Raw genomic sequence first — 17,189 nt, 5'->3', positions numbered from 1 at the left:
GAACTGCTTGAGCCGGGGAGGTCGAGGCTGCAGAGCCGGGGAGGTTGAGGTTGCAGCGAGCCGTGATCATGTCACTGCACTCCAGCCTGGGCAGCAGAGTGAGAACCTGTTTCAAAAAATAAAAATAAACTTCCCTAAAATGAATTCCTAATATATGATAAATGGGTGGAATAGGGACCAAACTTAAAACTCATCCCATATTTCCACATGGTAATAAAACATCTCTATCCAAATGGAATATGAATTATTTGTCCTTTTTTTTCTTTTTTTTTGAGACAGAGTCTCACTCTGTCACCCAGGCTGCAGTGTAGTGACACAATCTCAGCTCACTGCAACCTCTGCCTTCCAGGTTCAAGGGATTCTCCTGCCTTAGCCTCCCAAGTAGCTGGGATTATAGTCCTGAGCCACCACGCCCAGCCTATTTGCTCTTTATAAGGTGCGAATGGCTTTCTTTCTAGAACAATGGAACGAAGAAGAGAAACTAAAGTGAAGAAAGAGAGGAAGACAGTGGAGAATCTTCACATATGCCAAAGTCAAAAGAACATGGACATGGAAAGAAATTCAGAGACGACAGGGAAGGGTGGGGAGTGTGGCAAACAAGCAACCACAGGCCTGTGTCTAAAAGGGCAGGCTTGACTTAGCTCCAGCTGTTGCTAGATTTTGCTGAGTGCTATGGTCTGAATGCTTGTGTGCCTCCCAAATTTCTATGTTGACATTCTAACCCCAAGGTGATGGCATTAGAGAAGTGGGGCCTTGAGAGGTGATCAGGGCCCTGCCCTCATGAATGGGATTAGTGCCCTTATAAAAAGGGACCCCGGAACTTAGTCAGGCACAGTAGCTCACGCCTGTAATCCCAGCACTTTGGGAGGCCGAGGCGGGTGGATCACCTAGGGTCAGGAGTTCGAGACCAGCCTGGCCAACATGGCGAAACCCCGTCTCTACTAAACATACAAAAAAAAAAAAAAAATTAGCCAGGTGTGGCGGTGCATGCCTGTAATCCCAGCTACTCAGGAGGCTGAGGCAGGAGAATCGCTTGAACCCAGGAGGCGCAGGTTGCAGTGAGCTGAGATTGCACCATTGTACTCCAGCCTGGGCAATGAGACAGAAACTCCATCTCAAAAAATAAACAAATAAATAAAGGAACCCCGGAGAGCCCAGGTACTCAGGAGGCTGCGGCAGGAGGATAACTTGAGTGTCCAACTTGAGCAATACAGCAAGACCCCATCTCTTAAAAGAGGGTAGGCCAGGCACAGTGGCTTACGCCTAAGGTCAGGAATTCAAGACCAGCCTGGCCAGCATGGTGAAACCCCATCTCTACTGAAAATACAAAAATCAGCTGGGCATGGTGGCAGGCGCCTGTAATCCCAGCTACGCGGAGGCTGAGACACAAGAATCACTTGAACCTGGGAGGCAGAGGTCGCAGAAAGCCAAGATCGCGCCATTGCACTCCAACCTCAGCAACAAGAGTGAAACTCCGTCTCAAACAAAAAAATAAGGTCAGGCGCGGTGGCTCAAGCCTGTAATTCCATCACTTTGGGAGGCTAAGGCAGGTGGATCACAAGGTCAGGAGTTTGAGAGCAGCCTGGCCAAGATGGAGAAACCCCATCTCTACTAAAAATAAAAAATTTAACTGGGTGCAGTGGCAGATGTCTATAATCCCAGCTATTCAGGAGGTTAAGGGAGGAGAATTGCTTGAACCTGGGAGGTGGAGGTTGCAGTGAGCCGAGATCATACCACTGCACTCCAGCCTGCGTGACAGAACAAGACCCCATCTCAAAAAAAAAAAAAAAAAAATTGAAAAACTCAGTTCCTCAGTCACTTGCCATTTTCAAGTACTGAAGAGCCACATGTGACCTGTGGCTACCATCTTGGACGTGAGGTTTTTTTTGTTTGTTTGAGATGGAGTCTCGCTCTGTCGCCCAGGCTGGAGTGCAGCGGCGCCATCTCAGCTCACTGCAAGCTCCACCTCCCAGGTTCAAGCAATTTACAGGTGCACGCTACCACGCCTGGCTAATTTTTTGTATTTTTAGTAGGGACAGGGTTCTTGCCACATTGGCCAGACTGGTCTCGAACTCCTGACCTCAGGCGATCCATTCGCCTTAGCCTCCCAAAGTGCTGGGATTACAGGCATGAGCCACCGCGCCCAGCCGGACATGAGCATTTTTACAGGAATTGTCTATTTCATATATAGATTGTATGATTATTCTACTTAGCAGAGAAACTGACTTTATGTTTCATTTTTAATATTGCTATTTATGGCATTTAGCTCAATGTTCACAACCCTGTGAAATTCATGGTAGTAGTACCATTATCCCCATTTCAGTAGATGAGAAAACTAGGCACAAAAGAGGTTAACTTGCCCACAGCCACACAGCAAAAGCAGGGCTGGCATTTCACTATGTAATTTTGAGAGTGAAAATAGATTCATGCTCAGAAACACACACCTCTCACAGGCCTGGGTATTTAACCGTTGCTACGTCTCCTTCCATGGAAGCAACAATCTTGTTTAATTCAACTTTCCATCCCCAGAGCCCACTCCTCTACTCAATGCACAAAATGGTTGAATGCATCCCTAGGAATCACTGCTGAAGAACAAGTGGCATCAGAACCAATGGGACACTGTTTCCTTCAGTGCTGAGATCTGACTTCATAGTCCAGGGGGATAGATACAATCCACCAGTAAGTCCACTAAAACGCCTCTCCATTTTTGTAATCGGAAGAGTATCTAGCCTGCCCCAGAGAATTCTAAAGCCAGAAGGTCCCTTAGAAAAGATTCAAACAGTGAACGGATTTTTCCTATCTAGCTGACTGGTGCTAGCTGCCAAGGGAGGGTGGGTTCTGGAAAGAATCCCTGTGCTTCCATGAAAAGGAACTGTGACCAATTACCTAAGTCTGCCCCTGGCAATGCCTCTTAACAGAGACCTGAGGCCGGGCGCCGGTGGCTCACGCCTGTAATCCCTGCACTTTGGGAGGCCGAGGCGGGCGGATCACGAGGTCAGGAGATCGAGACCATCCTGGCTAACACGGTGAAACCCCGTCTCTACTAAAATACAAAAAATTAGCCGGGCACGGTGGCGGGCGCCTGTAGTCCCAGCTACTCGGGAGGCTGAGGCAGGAGAATGGCACGAACCCGGGAGCGGAGCTTGCAGTGAGCCGAGATGGTGCCACTGCACTCCAGCCTGGGTGACAGAGTGAAGACTCCGCCTCAAAAAAAAAAAAAAAAAAAAAAAAAAAAAAAAAAAAACAGAGACCTAAACCCTTCTTTTTTTTTTTTTTTTTTTTTTTTTTCCTGAGATGGAGTCTCGCTCTGTCACCAGCTGGAGTGCAGTAGCGCGATCTTGGCTCACTGCAACCTCCGTCTCCCAGGTTCAAGCGATTCTGCTGCCTCAGCCTCCTGAGTAGCTGGGACTACAGGCGCGTGCAACCACACCCAGCTAATTTTTTTCTATGTTTAGTACAGACGGGGTTTCACCATGTTGGCTAGGATGGTCTCCATCTCTTGACCTCGTGATCCACCCACCTCAGCCTCCCAAAGTGCTGGGGTTACAGGCATGAGTCACCACGCCCGGCCTCTAAACCCTTCATTTTACAGATGAGAAAGCTGAGGCCAGAAGGGAACTTGCCTCAGCCAAGCAACCACTTCCAGATAGAGCTGAGAACTAGTCCTATGGACATGGCCCAGGAGGGGAAAACTCCTCAGGCCACATGGGAAAAACAGTCCTAAAAGCATGAAAAAAAATACCTAATACAAGGAAATGCCTCAAACCCTAAAGAATTATATACCCTCATCTCATCTGGGTCCCTGCTCCGTCCCCGAAACAGATCTGAAAACCCACTGGAAATTTCTACACAGGCCCATTTTGAGCCACCTTTTTTTATCCAAGGCAAATGACTGCCAGTGCAAGGCAGCTAGCTCAATGCCAAGAAAGCTGGCATTTACAAGGACCCAGAGAGGTTCAGCGCTACTGGCTGGCCTCTGTCCCGGCAGTGAGGACTCTGTTCCAGGCAGCTGCTTTACCTGCTCCTTATTGTTACTGTTCAGTAAGCCAGGTTTCTTTTTCTTTTTAATGGGGCTTGTTGATGTGTCCTGCGGCGAGTGGCCATTGGAAGAATGTGGAGGGCTGGGGAACTTTCTTTTCTGGGCTGTTCTCTCTGCAGAGCCAGGATCTGAAAGAGACACAGGACCACAGGTTTTAAAGCAGTCAGGGAGGCCTGGGCCCCACAGGGAGGAGGTGTGGAGGAACAGAGTGTGGGAACAGAGTGCATTCTGTCCCCCAACTCCCGAAGCCACTTCAGTGTTCCTCCTCCCAGAATATACATGCCCCCTTCTTGGCTGTCTGCCTCAACAGTCAGACAAGTATTTCTTCGACCTATATAACATTTTTGTAAAAATCTTAATTTGTTGCCAAGATGCAAAAATCAGGAAACTTTGTGTAATAACCTAGATTTTTCGCTTTTCTTAAAAAAACAGATTAGGAGGGCTGGGCACAGTGGCTCACGCCTGTAATCACAGCACTTTGGGAGGCCAAAGTGGGCAGATCACAAGGTCAAGAGTTCAAGACCAGCCTGGCCAAACATGGTGAAACCCCATCTCTACCAAGAGTACAAAAATTATCCAGGTGTGCTACTCGGGAGGCTGAGGCAGGAGAACTGCTTGAACCCGGGAGGCTGAGGTTTCAGTGAGCCGAGATTACACCACTGCACTCCAGCCTGGGCAACAGGGCAAGCCTCTGACTCAAAAAAAAAAAACAAAAAACAAATTAGGACCTGCAGGCCCCCAAAGCACCAGATAGAGCTGAGTACCCCACTTTTAGATGGAAACACGCGCAATCGCCACTCTTCCCCACTATGTCCCTGCTGATGAGACCGAGGCCAACCTGCCAAGAGTCACATAGGCACCAGTGTTGTTCTTACCCCAGATAAACATGACTTCTCCATGCCCACGCCTGATTGCAAAAACAGGAAACCAAAGAAGATAGATCAGGAAGGCTACATACTTCAAGGAAATGAAGGCACACATTCTCCTTTGTGGAAAACAACATCATTTATTCGTGTTTAATAGGCTATGTACTGTAACTGTGTGAAAAGAACACACCCCACCCACTGGGAAGTTTCCGTGGCCCCACCGCCACTGGGCCTTGTGTTTGAGACCCTCCTCCAAAAAGATCAACACAAATTACATCCTTGTGGATTCTCACCTGGAAAATGCCAGCCCCACTCTTGTTCACGCACCCCTTGTTTTCATCTTCCAGCATTTCATTTAAACACACGTACACTTCAGGCAAGCACAGTGGCTCACACCTGTAAACCCCAGCACCTTTGGAGGCTGAGGCAGGCGGATCATCTGAGGTCACAAGATCAAGACCAGCCTGGCCAAGATGGTAAAACCATGGTAACGAGATCAAGACCAGCTGGGCCAACATGGTAAAACCGGTCCTCTGTTTGCAGATGTTTGTTTCAAGTGCTTTGGGTACAGCCCACAGTGCAGTCATCTTGCCTTTGCTCCTTTTCCACTGTATTTGTAGAAAGTGTTTCTAGAGGAGACTGTTGGATCAAAGGCCAAGTGGAGAAAACGTTTTCACGAACAATGGCGGGAGGTCACGAGATCAAGACCAGCCTGGCCAACAAGATAAAACCCCATCTCTACTAAAAATACAAAAAAAAATTAGCTGGGTGTGGTGGCAAACGCATGTAATCCCAGCTACTTGGGAGATTGAGGCAGGAGAATCGCTTGAACTTGGGAGGCAGAGGTTGCAATGAGCTGAGATCATGCCATTGCAACTCAAGCCTGGGCGACAAAAGTGAGACTCTGTCTCAAAAATGATAATTAAAAAAAAAAAACACACGTACACTTCTACTACCATCCGCTCAATCTTCACCTCCAAGGACTTGAATCCACTCCATGCCGCATGGTGGTCTTGGTAACTTAGGGACAACATAATGACACAGCCTGGTGCAACTGACATCCTGAGGAACGAAAGCTACGAATACCACAAGAGGGATGAGCTGTGCCAAGACCACAGGAGGATGGGGTGGGATGGGATGTGAAATCCGGAAAGATGTCAATTACCAAAGATGCTCCTGCCCCAGTTTTACCACTCAGCATGTAGGCTGCACGGTGCATCTGTCTCCCTGCCTGCAGGAGAGTCGTGGACGGCAGACTGACAGCATCCAATGTGGTTCATGCAAGGCCTCCTAGTGGTTGATTTTGGTGAAAAGGCAAAGCATCTTCCAGCAGATTCACAAAGGAAGACAACGAACTGTTTCCCAAAACCCAATCCACGGGATGGAACTCTCCAGCCTCACCGTGAAAGCTTCTGGACAATCCTGAACAAATATTCAGGGTGCTGTGCGGAGACCCAGTCATGAGTAGAAATTAAATGCTAACAACAGGTACCTTGAGGGTGAACAGACCCGAGAGTCCAGAGGTCAAACCATAGACATCAAAAGGGAGGCCCAGAGAGCCCAAAGCACTGAACCAAAGGCACACAGCAGCTAGTTAGTGGGAAAACTCACAAAAAGAGACACAGAGGTCAGCCTAGCCAACATGGTGAAACCCCGTACTTTTGTATTGAAAATACAAAAATTAGCAAGGCGTGGTAGCGCATGCCCATAATCCCAGCTACTTGGGAGGCCAGGGCAGGATAATCACTTGAACCCTGGAGTCAGAGGTTGCTGTGAGCCAAGAGCACGTCGCTGCACTCCAGTCTGGGCGTCAGAGCAAATCTCCATCTTAAAAAAAAAAAAAAAGAGAGAGAGAGAAGTGCAGCCCAGGGTGAGCACATTCCCCCAGAGAAACCTCCTCTCCCTCCCACATGGGTCCTCACCCGACTTCCACCACTGTTCCTGAAAACTTTTTCTCCACTTGGCCTTTGACCCAACAATCTCCTCTAGAAACACCTTCTACAAAATAGTAGAAAAGGAGCAAAGGCAAGATGACTGCACTGCAGCACTGTGGGCCGTACCCAAAGCACTTGAAACAAACGTCTGCAAACAGAGGACTGCTCTAAGAATAGATTACAGTTACATGGTCGGACACGGCGCTCACACCTGTAATCCCAGCACTTTGGGAGGCCGAGGAGGAAGGACTGCTTGAGCCCAGGAGTTCGAGGGTATTGTGAACTATGATCATGTCAGAGTACTCCAGCCTGGGTGAAAAAGAGAGACACTGTCTCTGAAAAAAAAAATTTTTAATTAAAAAAATGTAAAACTTATTTTAAAAGATTAAAAAACACCTGGGCAACATGGTGAAACCCTGTATCTAGAAAAAATATAAAAATTAGGCTGGGGGCGGTGACTCACACCTGTAATCCCAGCACTTTGGAAGGCTGAGGCAAGTGAATCACCTGAGGTCAGGAGTTCGAGACCAGACTGGCCAACATGGTGACACCCCATCTCTATTAAAAATACAAAAAACTAGCTGAGTGTGGTGGCACTTGCCTGTAGTCCCAGTTACTTGGGAGGCTGAGGCAGGAGAATCGACTGAGCCCAGGAGGCGGAGGTTTCAGTGAGCCGAGATTGCACAACTGCACTCAAGTCTGGGCGACAGGGCAAGACCCCGTCTCAAAAAAATAAATAATAAATAAAGTGTATCTAGCACCATTAATGGACCAATATTCCTCCCCAAAAAAGATTTAATATACACATCAATGTTTGCACAAACCTAGAATATTCCTGGATGAACACAAAACTACAACAAAGCTCGACTTGGGTACTACTAGTTGCCTTGGGACGACTGCCAGCAAGGAGTCCAGGGAAGGATGATTTTTCACTCTATACCCTTGTGTACTGTATTTATCATGTGCCTGGATGACGTTAGGAAAATAAATAAAATTGGTCAGGCGGTGTGGCTCACGCCTGTAATCCCAGCACCTTAGGAGGCTCAGGCAAACAGATCGCTTGAGGTCAGGAGTTCGAGATCAGACTGGCCAAGATGGTGAAACCCTGTCTACTAAAAATACAAAAATCAGCCAGGTGTCGTGGTGCATGCCTGTAGTCCCAACTACTGGGGAGGCTGAAGTGGGAGAATCACTTGAAGCCAGGAGGCAGAGATTGCAGTGAGCCGAGAGTGCACCATTGCACTCCAGCCTGGGCGAAAGAGAGAGACTCTATCTTTAAAAACAAAACAAAACAAAAAGAATGCAAATTCTCAGGCCCCACCCCAGATCTACAGAATCAGAAATTCTGGGGTAGGGCCCAGCAATCTGTGTTTTAACAAGTCCTCCCAAAGACTGGGAGGTACACTAGTTTGAGAAATGCTAGAGTATGTGTATGTCTCCCAAAGACTGGGAGGTACACTAGTTTGAGAAATGCTGGAGTATGTGTATGTGTTTAGGAGACGGGGTCTGAGTTCTCAACTCTACACAATCCTGTTCCACACTGGCAAGCCAGAGCCAATGGCCTCTACCTTCCAGACACTATGTGAGGGGTTGGTTCAGGACTCAGGGAATAGAGGTCAAGCAAGGGGGCCAGGCTGGAGAATAAGGTTAAACAGGAAACAACCCCAGGCAAGTCTCCACTTCTCAGGGCCTCAGGGCCTCACCTGCAAAAACGGGAAGAGAGGGGGAGAAAGGGACTAGATTGGAAGTTCTCATTTAACGACCAGACAGTGCTCCAGGGACCCTTGAACAGGCCATCATTGTATACAGGAGTGCAGCTTCTAGGTACATGGAGCCATAGCTTACTTCACCTTTGCAAAGGTGTCCTCAGCTCCAATGAATGAAAACTTCAGGACCCCCAGAGGATGTAAAAGTCCCTCTTGAACATTAAAATGATTTAATTTAATGAGAAAGAGGAAAAAAAATTACTAGAAATTAATATACTGGTAAGCGATTTAGAGTTGGCAAGGGAATATCACCCAAGCCCACCAGGAAACAAAGGGGGAAACTGAGGTTCTGCTCAGCAAGAGGTAGGGGGAGGTGGGTCCTAGCCCAAGGATGCCCACATCTGAGAGTATTCCAAACCTTCTAGCTTCAGCAAAACATAAAAACCCCAATTCTGTTCGCTGTTACAAACACACCAATTCCCCCTGGAGTTGATGAGCATTCAGTGGCTGTATCGAAGGGGTCGAAATTTGATAGGTTCCAAACAACAGACACATCAGTCAACAGCAGGGGATTTCAATGAAGGCTCATAGGGAGAAGAATTAGGAAATGACTGCTGGATTCAGTATCCTTCGGAAGGATGAGACAGCAGGGTGGCATTATGACTTAACTGCCCCCTACTCCAGTGGGGGCTGGGCCTCTGGTGATGATGGACTGGTGGGTGTACGCCTGACTGTAGCCATGGTAACCAGGCTCCATAAGGACCCTTTCCAGAAAGCTGAGTCAATTTTTTCTTCTTTAATGATTTAATTCTGACAAGATGTATTGCTCAGCGCATTTCATCTATAAACTTGGAACAATGACAAACAGCCACTGTCGACTGAATCACTGGTTCACCCTGGATCTGAAAGACTTTTCTACTGCTTTCTGAGGGAATAGGACCTGCGACCCCACTGGGCTGGCTCACTCACAACCCTCTGACTCCCACCCATCCCCTCACAAAAATGAGTGGTTCTGAATGAGTTAATGTGGGTGAGGGAGGAGTGCAGCCTTGTGGAGAGGACAGAGCAGTGACTCAGGAAAACAGCTTGGCATGGAGCAGAAAGCAGCAGAATTTTCCCCTCCTTGTGACATTTTGCTGAAATTGTAACAATATGGGAAGGTCTACTGGGTATTAAGAACCAGGCACGAGGCCAGGCACGGTGGCTCACGCCTCTAATTCCAGCACTTTGGGAGGCCAAGGTGGGCAGATCACGAGGTCAGGAGTTCGAAACCAGCCTGACCAACATGGTGAAACCCGATCTCTACTAAAAATACAAAAATTAACTGGGCGTGATGGTGGGCGCCTATAATCCCAGCTACTCAGGAGGCTGAGGCAGGAAAATTGCTTGAACCCAGGAGGCGGAGGTTGCAGTGAGTCAAGATCATGCCATTGCACTCTAGCCTGGACAACAGAACGAAACTTTGTCTCAAAAAAAAAAAAAAGGAACCAAGCATGTGAGGAGATCCTTCCCAAGCCTATGTCTTGTGATCCACCAGAAATCATCCTGGAGCTCAGCATTTCCTGGATGTCTTTGATTTAAGGGGTATCTTACTTCAAGATAACTCAGGCTTATAGCTTTCCTGAGGCAAGAGTATAATGAGCTAAGAGTTTCGGCTGGGCGTGGTGGCTCACACCTGCAATCCCAGCACTTTGGGAGGCCAGCAGACTGCCTGAGGTCAGGAGTTCAAGACCAGTCTGGACAACATGGTGAAATCCCATCTCTAATAAAAATACAAAAAAAATTAGCCGGGCATTGTGGCAGGCACCTGTAGTCCCAGCTACTCAGGAGGCCGAGGCAGGAGAATGGCGTGAACCTGGGAGGTGGAGCTTGCAGTGACCCAAGATCGTGCCACTGCACTCCAGCCTGGGCGAAAGAGCAAGACTCAGTCTCAAAAAAAAAAAACAAAGAGGGCTAAGAATTTCTTTGATTATATGCGATATTCTAGGCACTGTTCAAAATGCACTTCCTGTAGTTCCCACTAAGTCACTAGACTGAGGTCACAAAACTACGAAGGAGCAATGCTGGGATTTGAACCCAGGCAATGGGACTCCAAGGGCCAGCTTCTAACCTCTGTACCACATGGTCTTGCACCAGGAGGGCCTCATCCTCAGCTCTGTAGCAAGAGGACACCCTAATTTAGGGTCTATGACTTAAGAGTACACTCTCATTTTGCCTTTTTTCCCCTGAACTGCAGATAGAGGTATGGGGGTGGGGAAGGTCCAACAAAGAGTTCCAGGAACTGGGAGAAGGTGGAAAATCATGTCATTCACTGATGACACCGTTCTCTCAAAGGCAGTCCCCGGAAAGTACATTCACCTCCCAATTTCCAAACGGTGGCATCAGTCCCTGAAATAGTCTGGAGGCTCCAGGGCCATCTTACCTCCCCTTTTCCAGCCTCCATCAAGGCTAGGCCTCCCCAACAGGCCACGTCAGGTACCCACCCCCCACCCCACTCCTGCCCCCACATCCGGCGCCTGAGTCACAGCACATGCTGTTCTCCAGGGGCTAGGAAATGACACACCATTACAAGGAATGGTCTCCTCCCTCAAGGGAAAGGGCCACAGCTGAAAGGCCGGGAGCTTCTTGTGTTTTTGTGGGTGTTTAATTTCCTTAATGATGTCGACAGCAAGCCTGCTGGGGCCTGAACAGAAAGAGAAGCTTGGTCCACAGGCCCAGACAGGCATGACAGGCCACAGGAGTAGGGCAACCAACCATGTGCTTAGCTGTGTCCCGGGCAGACCAGGACCCATAGGTCAAGGGCATATGCTCTGATGGGCCAGGTTGCAAACGACAGAGAGCCAGGATGCCACAGTGGTGGGGAATCAGCTCTCTGGTGTCAAAATGCATGCAGAACCCGGCTGTGCTCTCCCCTGCAGTGTGACCTTAAAAAGGCGACTTAACCTCTCTGTGCCTCTGTTCTTTAAGATGGAGATAATGGTACCTTGTAAAGTTATCGATTAAGTCAATGAGTTAATTCATGTAAAGCTCTTAGTATAATACCTGGCAAATAGTAAGCACCCATTCAATGGTAACTAATAGGTAACTCTATTTTTTAACCAATCACTCTTCCTCCTTTTCTTGCTTCTCTTCCACCTCCTCCCCGACTACCACCCCCACTCCAAAAACACAGCTTGCTTTCTGGAAGAAGCATGTTAAATCAGTTCCACAAGTTCAAAGCTATGGAAAATGCCGGCCTGTGTAGACTGGAGACCAGAATCAGCCCAGGACATGATTTCTGCATTTCAATCAGACTGAAAATGCCAGGTTTCCTCCAGGAACTGTGAAGGCAGGGTCAGAAGCAGAGGCCTGCTCTGCAACACTTTTCGTAATCACCAGTCCTCTCCCCTTGGCCTACTTCAAACATGACCACACACTGCTGCTCTCCCAGAAGCAGCAAAGCAGAGCACGGTTAATCACTTCAAAGCGTTTCCCAAAGACACAGAGCAGGTACCCAAACAGGCCTCCCTTCCCCAGGAATCTTTGGGGCCCTCCCCAACCAGTAATTACATCATAAAGAGACAAAAGTCTGGAATTTCCTCCTGGCGGAGAACAGAAGTAAAAAAATCAGGAGCAAAGGTTGGGGGGGTGGGGAGGAGGCAAAATTGTCCTCGCAGCAGATAATGCCTAAGCCAGGAGGAACTTGTAAATGAAAACTGCTCGTATAAGCAAATGATTATTTCCTCCAACGCTGACCATCTCTTAGACCCACAGAAACTTGAGGACCAGTATGCACCCTGGCTGACTTGGCCCTGCCAGAGCTGCCGGGCTGAGCCTGCTCCTCCGGAGGACTGCACTGGCCTGAACTGTGCTTCTGAAGAATCTCTGCAAATCAACAGGAACTTCTTATCCAGAGCCGGGACAGGGAGGGCTGGAATGGAAATGAGGCCGTGGAATGAAAGGTCACTCTCAACTTGGGGAAAATGGCATTTCACCAGGAACATCACGTACCTCGGAGACAGAACATGCGAGGGGCAGGGAACGCCGAGAAGAGGCACTTACCTGCCATTGAGAAAGTGTGGCTGCTCAGAGGGCCTAGCCTCTCTTGTTCAAAAGAGAACAGAGGCTCACCCACAGCAGACATTCCTGCTTCCGGATCCTCAGCGGCCTCTCCCAGGGGGAGGAGGAAGAAGCAAAGAGAACAGGCTAAGAGTCACCACTTACCAGGCCAGCCCCAGTCTTGTACACATTAGGTCGCCCGGCGGGGCAAGGACACTGTCACCTCTTTGCAATCAGGCAGTCTGAAGCCCAGCGACTTGCCTTCATGTCCCCGGGCTTTCGCCTATAATTTATCACCCTCGACAGCAGCTCGGCTGAGCTGAAAGTCTTCGGTGCAGTGCACCGAAGAGCCATTTATTTCCTGGGATTGTGAATAAATACGAGGAACTGGAGTTGTTCTGCTGGCCGAAGTGACAATATCAGAAGGGAGCCTGGGGGGAGGGAAACAGCTGTGGTTTGCATTTTGAAGGTGTTTTTAATATTTTTAGTAATTGTTTCAGATTCTCTTTAGTTCTGATGCCCCTCTCCTAGAAATGAGAAAACCCATCTTTTATACTCGAGGTATAATCCTTTCCCACTAGACACAGCCTCCTCCACCCTCTCTCAATAATGCAGAAGTGGTGATTAAAGGGCACATTCATATGTAAAAGGCGAACTTCCAAACTCGCCTGGCAGGACAGAAATTGCTTCAATCTACAGAAAAGAGGCTGATTTACAAATGAATTCAGTGTTTAGCCCTCAACAACTAGAGGCAATTGCAACCGCGGCCCTTTCTCCTCCCCAGCTGGGATGAGGCCCTCTGGAAAAACGACAACATCGCAACAGGAATTTCCTGGATCAAGAATGCCAAGTTCTTTCCAATTTTACTGAGGCAGGGCCCGACTCCCTATGAGAACGCACTTCCCACCACCCACCCCCTCAGCAGGCCCAGGCCCCAAAGGCTCCCTCCAACATGTGTACATGAGGCCCTTCAAACTCGACCAGAACACCACAAAGAATGTGGAGAAACCGGTTGCCTTTGGCCTTTACATTGTGGCTGGCTGAGGAGCTGGTTCTGGTGGCTGGCACCCGTTGGCACTATTTATCCAGCCCCTGCCTGGCTTGGGTTCTAGAAATCTCCAGTGATGGTGGCTTCCAAACTGCAACGGGGAATCATGGCATCAGAGGGCAATTCAGAAACAAAAAGACAGTTCTGTGCTGGCAGCAGTTGAACCACAGAAGTGGGTTGGGAGAAGCAAAGGGAAATTAGCTTCAGAAAGGGGGCAGATGAAGGAAGAGATGCCACTGCAAACCAACCAAGGTCCCCACCTGCCCTGGATGCTATCTCTAAAAGTCACCTAAAGAAGGGGGAAAATTCAGCCAGGCGCGGTGGCTCATGCCTGTAATCCCAGCACTTTGGGATGCCGAGGTGGGCAGATCACAAGGTCAGGAGATCGAGACCATCCTGGCCAACACGGTGAAACCCCGTCTCTACTACAAATACAAAAATTAGCCGGGCATGGTGGCGGGTGCCTGTAGTCCCAGCTACTTGGGAGGCTGAGGCAGGAGAAAGGCGGGAACCCGGGAGGCAGAGCTTGCAGTGAGCCGAGATTGCGCCACTGCACTCCAGCCTGGGCGACAGAGCGAAACTCCATCTCAAAAAAAAAAAAAAAGGCGGCAAAATTCTCTACTGAAACCCCAGGGATAAAGGAACAGGCCCTCCACAGTCACCTTGTCACATTCCTTTGAGGAAGCAAAGAGTTCAGACCCAATATGTCACCCAAATTACCCTGGCCAACCATCACGTAAAGATGCTGTGGCTGTGCATGGTGGCTTACACCTGGAATCCCAACACGTTGGGAGGCCAAGGCGGGCGGATCACCTGAGGTCAAGAGTTTGAGACTAGCCTGGCCAACATGACGAAATCCTGTCTGTATTAAAAATACAAAAATTAGCCGGGTGTGGTGGTGCACACCTTTGGTACCAGCTACTCCTACTGGGGAGGCTGAGGCAGGAAAATCGCTTGACCCTAGGAGACTGAAGTGCAGTGAGCCGAGATTGCGCCACTATACTCCAGCCTAGGCGACACAGCGAGATGCCATCTCAAAAATAAATAAATAAATAAATAAAGACAGATGCTTAACATCACTCAGATAGTAGTGGGATGATTCTAAGAACATGTCCTATTGTCTGCAGGGCTCATAGGTGCACAGAAGGGCAGACAGGGGTAGCCACTGCAACAGGGTTTTGTAGAAAAACCAGACAGGAAGCAACGTTGATGCCCATATGCGCAACATCGTGATGCAGCCATAAAATGGAATGAAGATGGAATCCCGTCTGCGTAGACGGGCATGGTCCAAAATCCAAGTGAAAGGAGACCAGAAATAGGACCAGGGTAAAAGTTTGGTCTCTGAGGCTTCTGGGTTTGCAGAGACATGGAGGAACAACCAGGAAACCCAGTAAACGCTGGACTCCTCTGAATTATTTCTGATCATGTTTACGTATTTAACGAAGGTATTTATTAATGGCTTTGGGGAAACTGGGTGAGAATGACAATATTTATGGAACACTCACTGCATTCTAGGCACTGCCCAGCCAGGGATCACGTCTGTATCCCTTGTACCCAGCATACAGCAGGAGCTCAGTACACGGTCCCATTATCAAACAAACACTTTTACAGGGCTCAGGTGTTTAGAAGAGTGGAAAGCAGTAATCAGCACACCCAGGGGACATCTGGCAATGTCTGGGGACATTTTTGGTTGTCACACCTGGGCAGGAAGAGGAGTTGCGACAGGCATCTAGTGGGTACAGCTGAGGGATACTGCCGAACATCCTACAATGCACAGGACGGCTCCAAGACAAAGGATGATCAGGCCCAAAGTCGACAGTGCCAAGGCTGAGAAATCCTGGTAGAAAGAAACTTCAGTGAGCTACCAGGCAGGTCTCACCTTGTATAAACACACCACCCACAGAGATGCATGTATTCTTTAAGAAGGAAAATGATTCCTAACCTGGTGGCCCTGACTTCAGATTTCAAAGAGAAGAAAACAATGGGACCAGCCAGTTAACAAATAGTCACTAGGCAACAACTAGACATCTGGGCTACCAGCAAAACTGTTCCAGGAAGGCCTCTGCCCTGATGGAAGGACAGCTAGAAATACAGTCGTGACAGCTACCTTTTATTGAGCACTTATTATCTGGGAGGCATTGTTATAAATACAAATATCAATTTATTTAAAACTCACCACACTTTCTTTTTTTTTTTAAAACAGAGTCTCACTCTGTCACCCAGGCTGGAGTGCAGCGGCACAATCTCGGCTCATTTGCAACCTCAGCCTCCCAGGCTCAGGAGATCCTCCTGTCTCAGCCTCCCAAGTAGCTAGGACTACAGGCACAGGTCACCATACCCGGCCAATTTTTGTATTTTTTGTAGAGACAGGGTCTCGCCATGTTGCCCAGACTGGTCTCAAACTCCAGGGCTCAAGCAATCCTTCTGCCTCAGCCTCCCAAAGTGCTGGGATTACAGGTGTGACCAACCCACCTCGCCCAGCCTCCCCATTTCATTGATAAGGTAACTAAATCCCAGAGAAAAACAGGCTCATGGTAAAGCGGCTATTAGGTACAGAATGATTAAGAAACTGATTACAGATGGATAAACCGCAACAGGAAAAATATCAGGAGTTTGTGAATACACCTAGCAGGTGTGAGGGTAGACAGGGAAATATTCCTCTATTTCCTTTGCAGAAGGGTTTCATGTAGTTCACAGCTATTGTTTATGGAGAAGCTACGAACTGTCCCAAGAATCCCAAGAGGTTGGGATGGCATTTCTTTTTTTTTTTTTTTTCTTTTTTTCTTTTTTTTTTTGGCAGAGTCTCGCTCTGTCTCCAGGCTGGAGTGCAGTGGAGCGATCTTGGCTCACTGTGACCTCTACCTCCCGGGTTCAAACGATTCCCTTGCCTCAGTCTCCCAAGTAGCTGGGACTACAGGTGCACGCCACCATACCTGTTTCACCATGTCGGCCAGGATGGTCTCTATCTCCTGACCTCATGATTCCCCTGCCTCGGCCTTCCAAAGTGCTGGGATTACAGGCGTGAGCCACCACACCCAACCAGGATGGCATTTCTGTACCCATTTTATCAGTGAGGCTCAGAGAGGCAAAGTCATTTATGTGCTCCAAGGCAAGCAGATCAATGCAGCACACCCCACCGCCATCACTCCAAAGCCCTTCACTATACAGGTCAACTGTCTCTCCTAGGCTTGTGAGTGCCACCTGGTAATTCTCCATCATAAAGGGCATGCTTGGCATTGGCCAATGTCAACACAGCATTGTCGTTCAATGTGTGGGCTCTGGAGTCAGACTATTAGGTCTGAATCCAAGTGCTGGCACCTGCCAGCTGTGTGACCTTGGGCAAGTTTCTTAGCCTCTCTGTGACTCAGTCATTCAGTTGGAACTATTAGGCTCTTCCCAAAAGGATTGTGAGGATTAAATGAGATAATGCATACAAAGTGAAAGGCATCTGGCACATCAAAGTACCATACTTTATTACCATTATTCTCCTGGGGGAAAGGAGAGGCTAGGGCACAGAAAAAGGCAATAACCGAGAAATTTCAAACTCATTTCCCCCAA

General features: G+C 48.5%; 1 protein-coding gene across 25 annotated transcripts in view; it reads right to left on the bottom strand.

The window, feature by feature from the left end:
- Positions 1–17,189, bottom strand: part of ZMYND8 (zinc finger MYND-type containing 8) — a 148,748-nt gene that overhangs the window by 97,516 nt on the left and 34,043 nt on the right. For 21 of the 25 annotated variants that reach the window (XM_008014850.3, XM_008014928.3, XM_008014921.3 and 18 more), the window contains one exon: positions 4,019–4,167. In XM_008014850.3, coding sequence (XP_008013041.1) covers positions 4,019–4,167 — 149 coding nt within the window. Of the gene's footprint in view, positions 1–4,018; positions 4,168–12,586; positions 12,711–12,748; positions 12,858–17,189 lie in introns of those variants that run through there. The other 4 variants (XM_008014862.3, XM_073006094.1, XM_073006142.1 and 1 more) reach the window with 2 other exon arrangements.

The sequence above is a fragment of the Chlorocebus sabaeus genome, chromosome 2, assembly GCF_047675955.1.
Source record: "Chlorocebus sabaeus isolate Y175 chromosome 2, mChlSab1.0.hap1, whole genome shotgun sequence".
In the NCBI taxonomy this organism is placed as follows: domain Eukaryota; kingdom Metazoa; phylum Chordata; class Mammalia; order Primates; family Cercopithecidae; genus Chlorocebus; species Chlorocebus sabaeus.
Note: the sequence above shows the minus strand (reverse complement) of the source record. Positions and strands in the feature narration are given on the sequence as shown.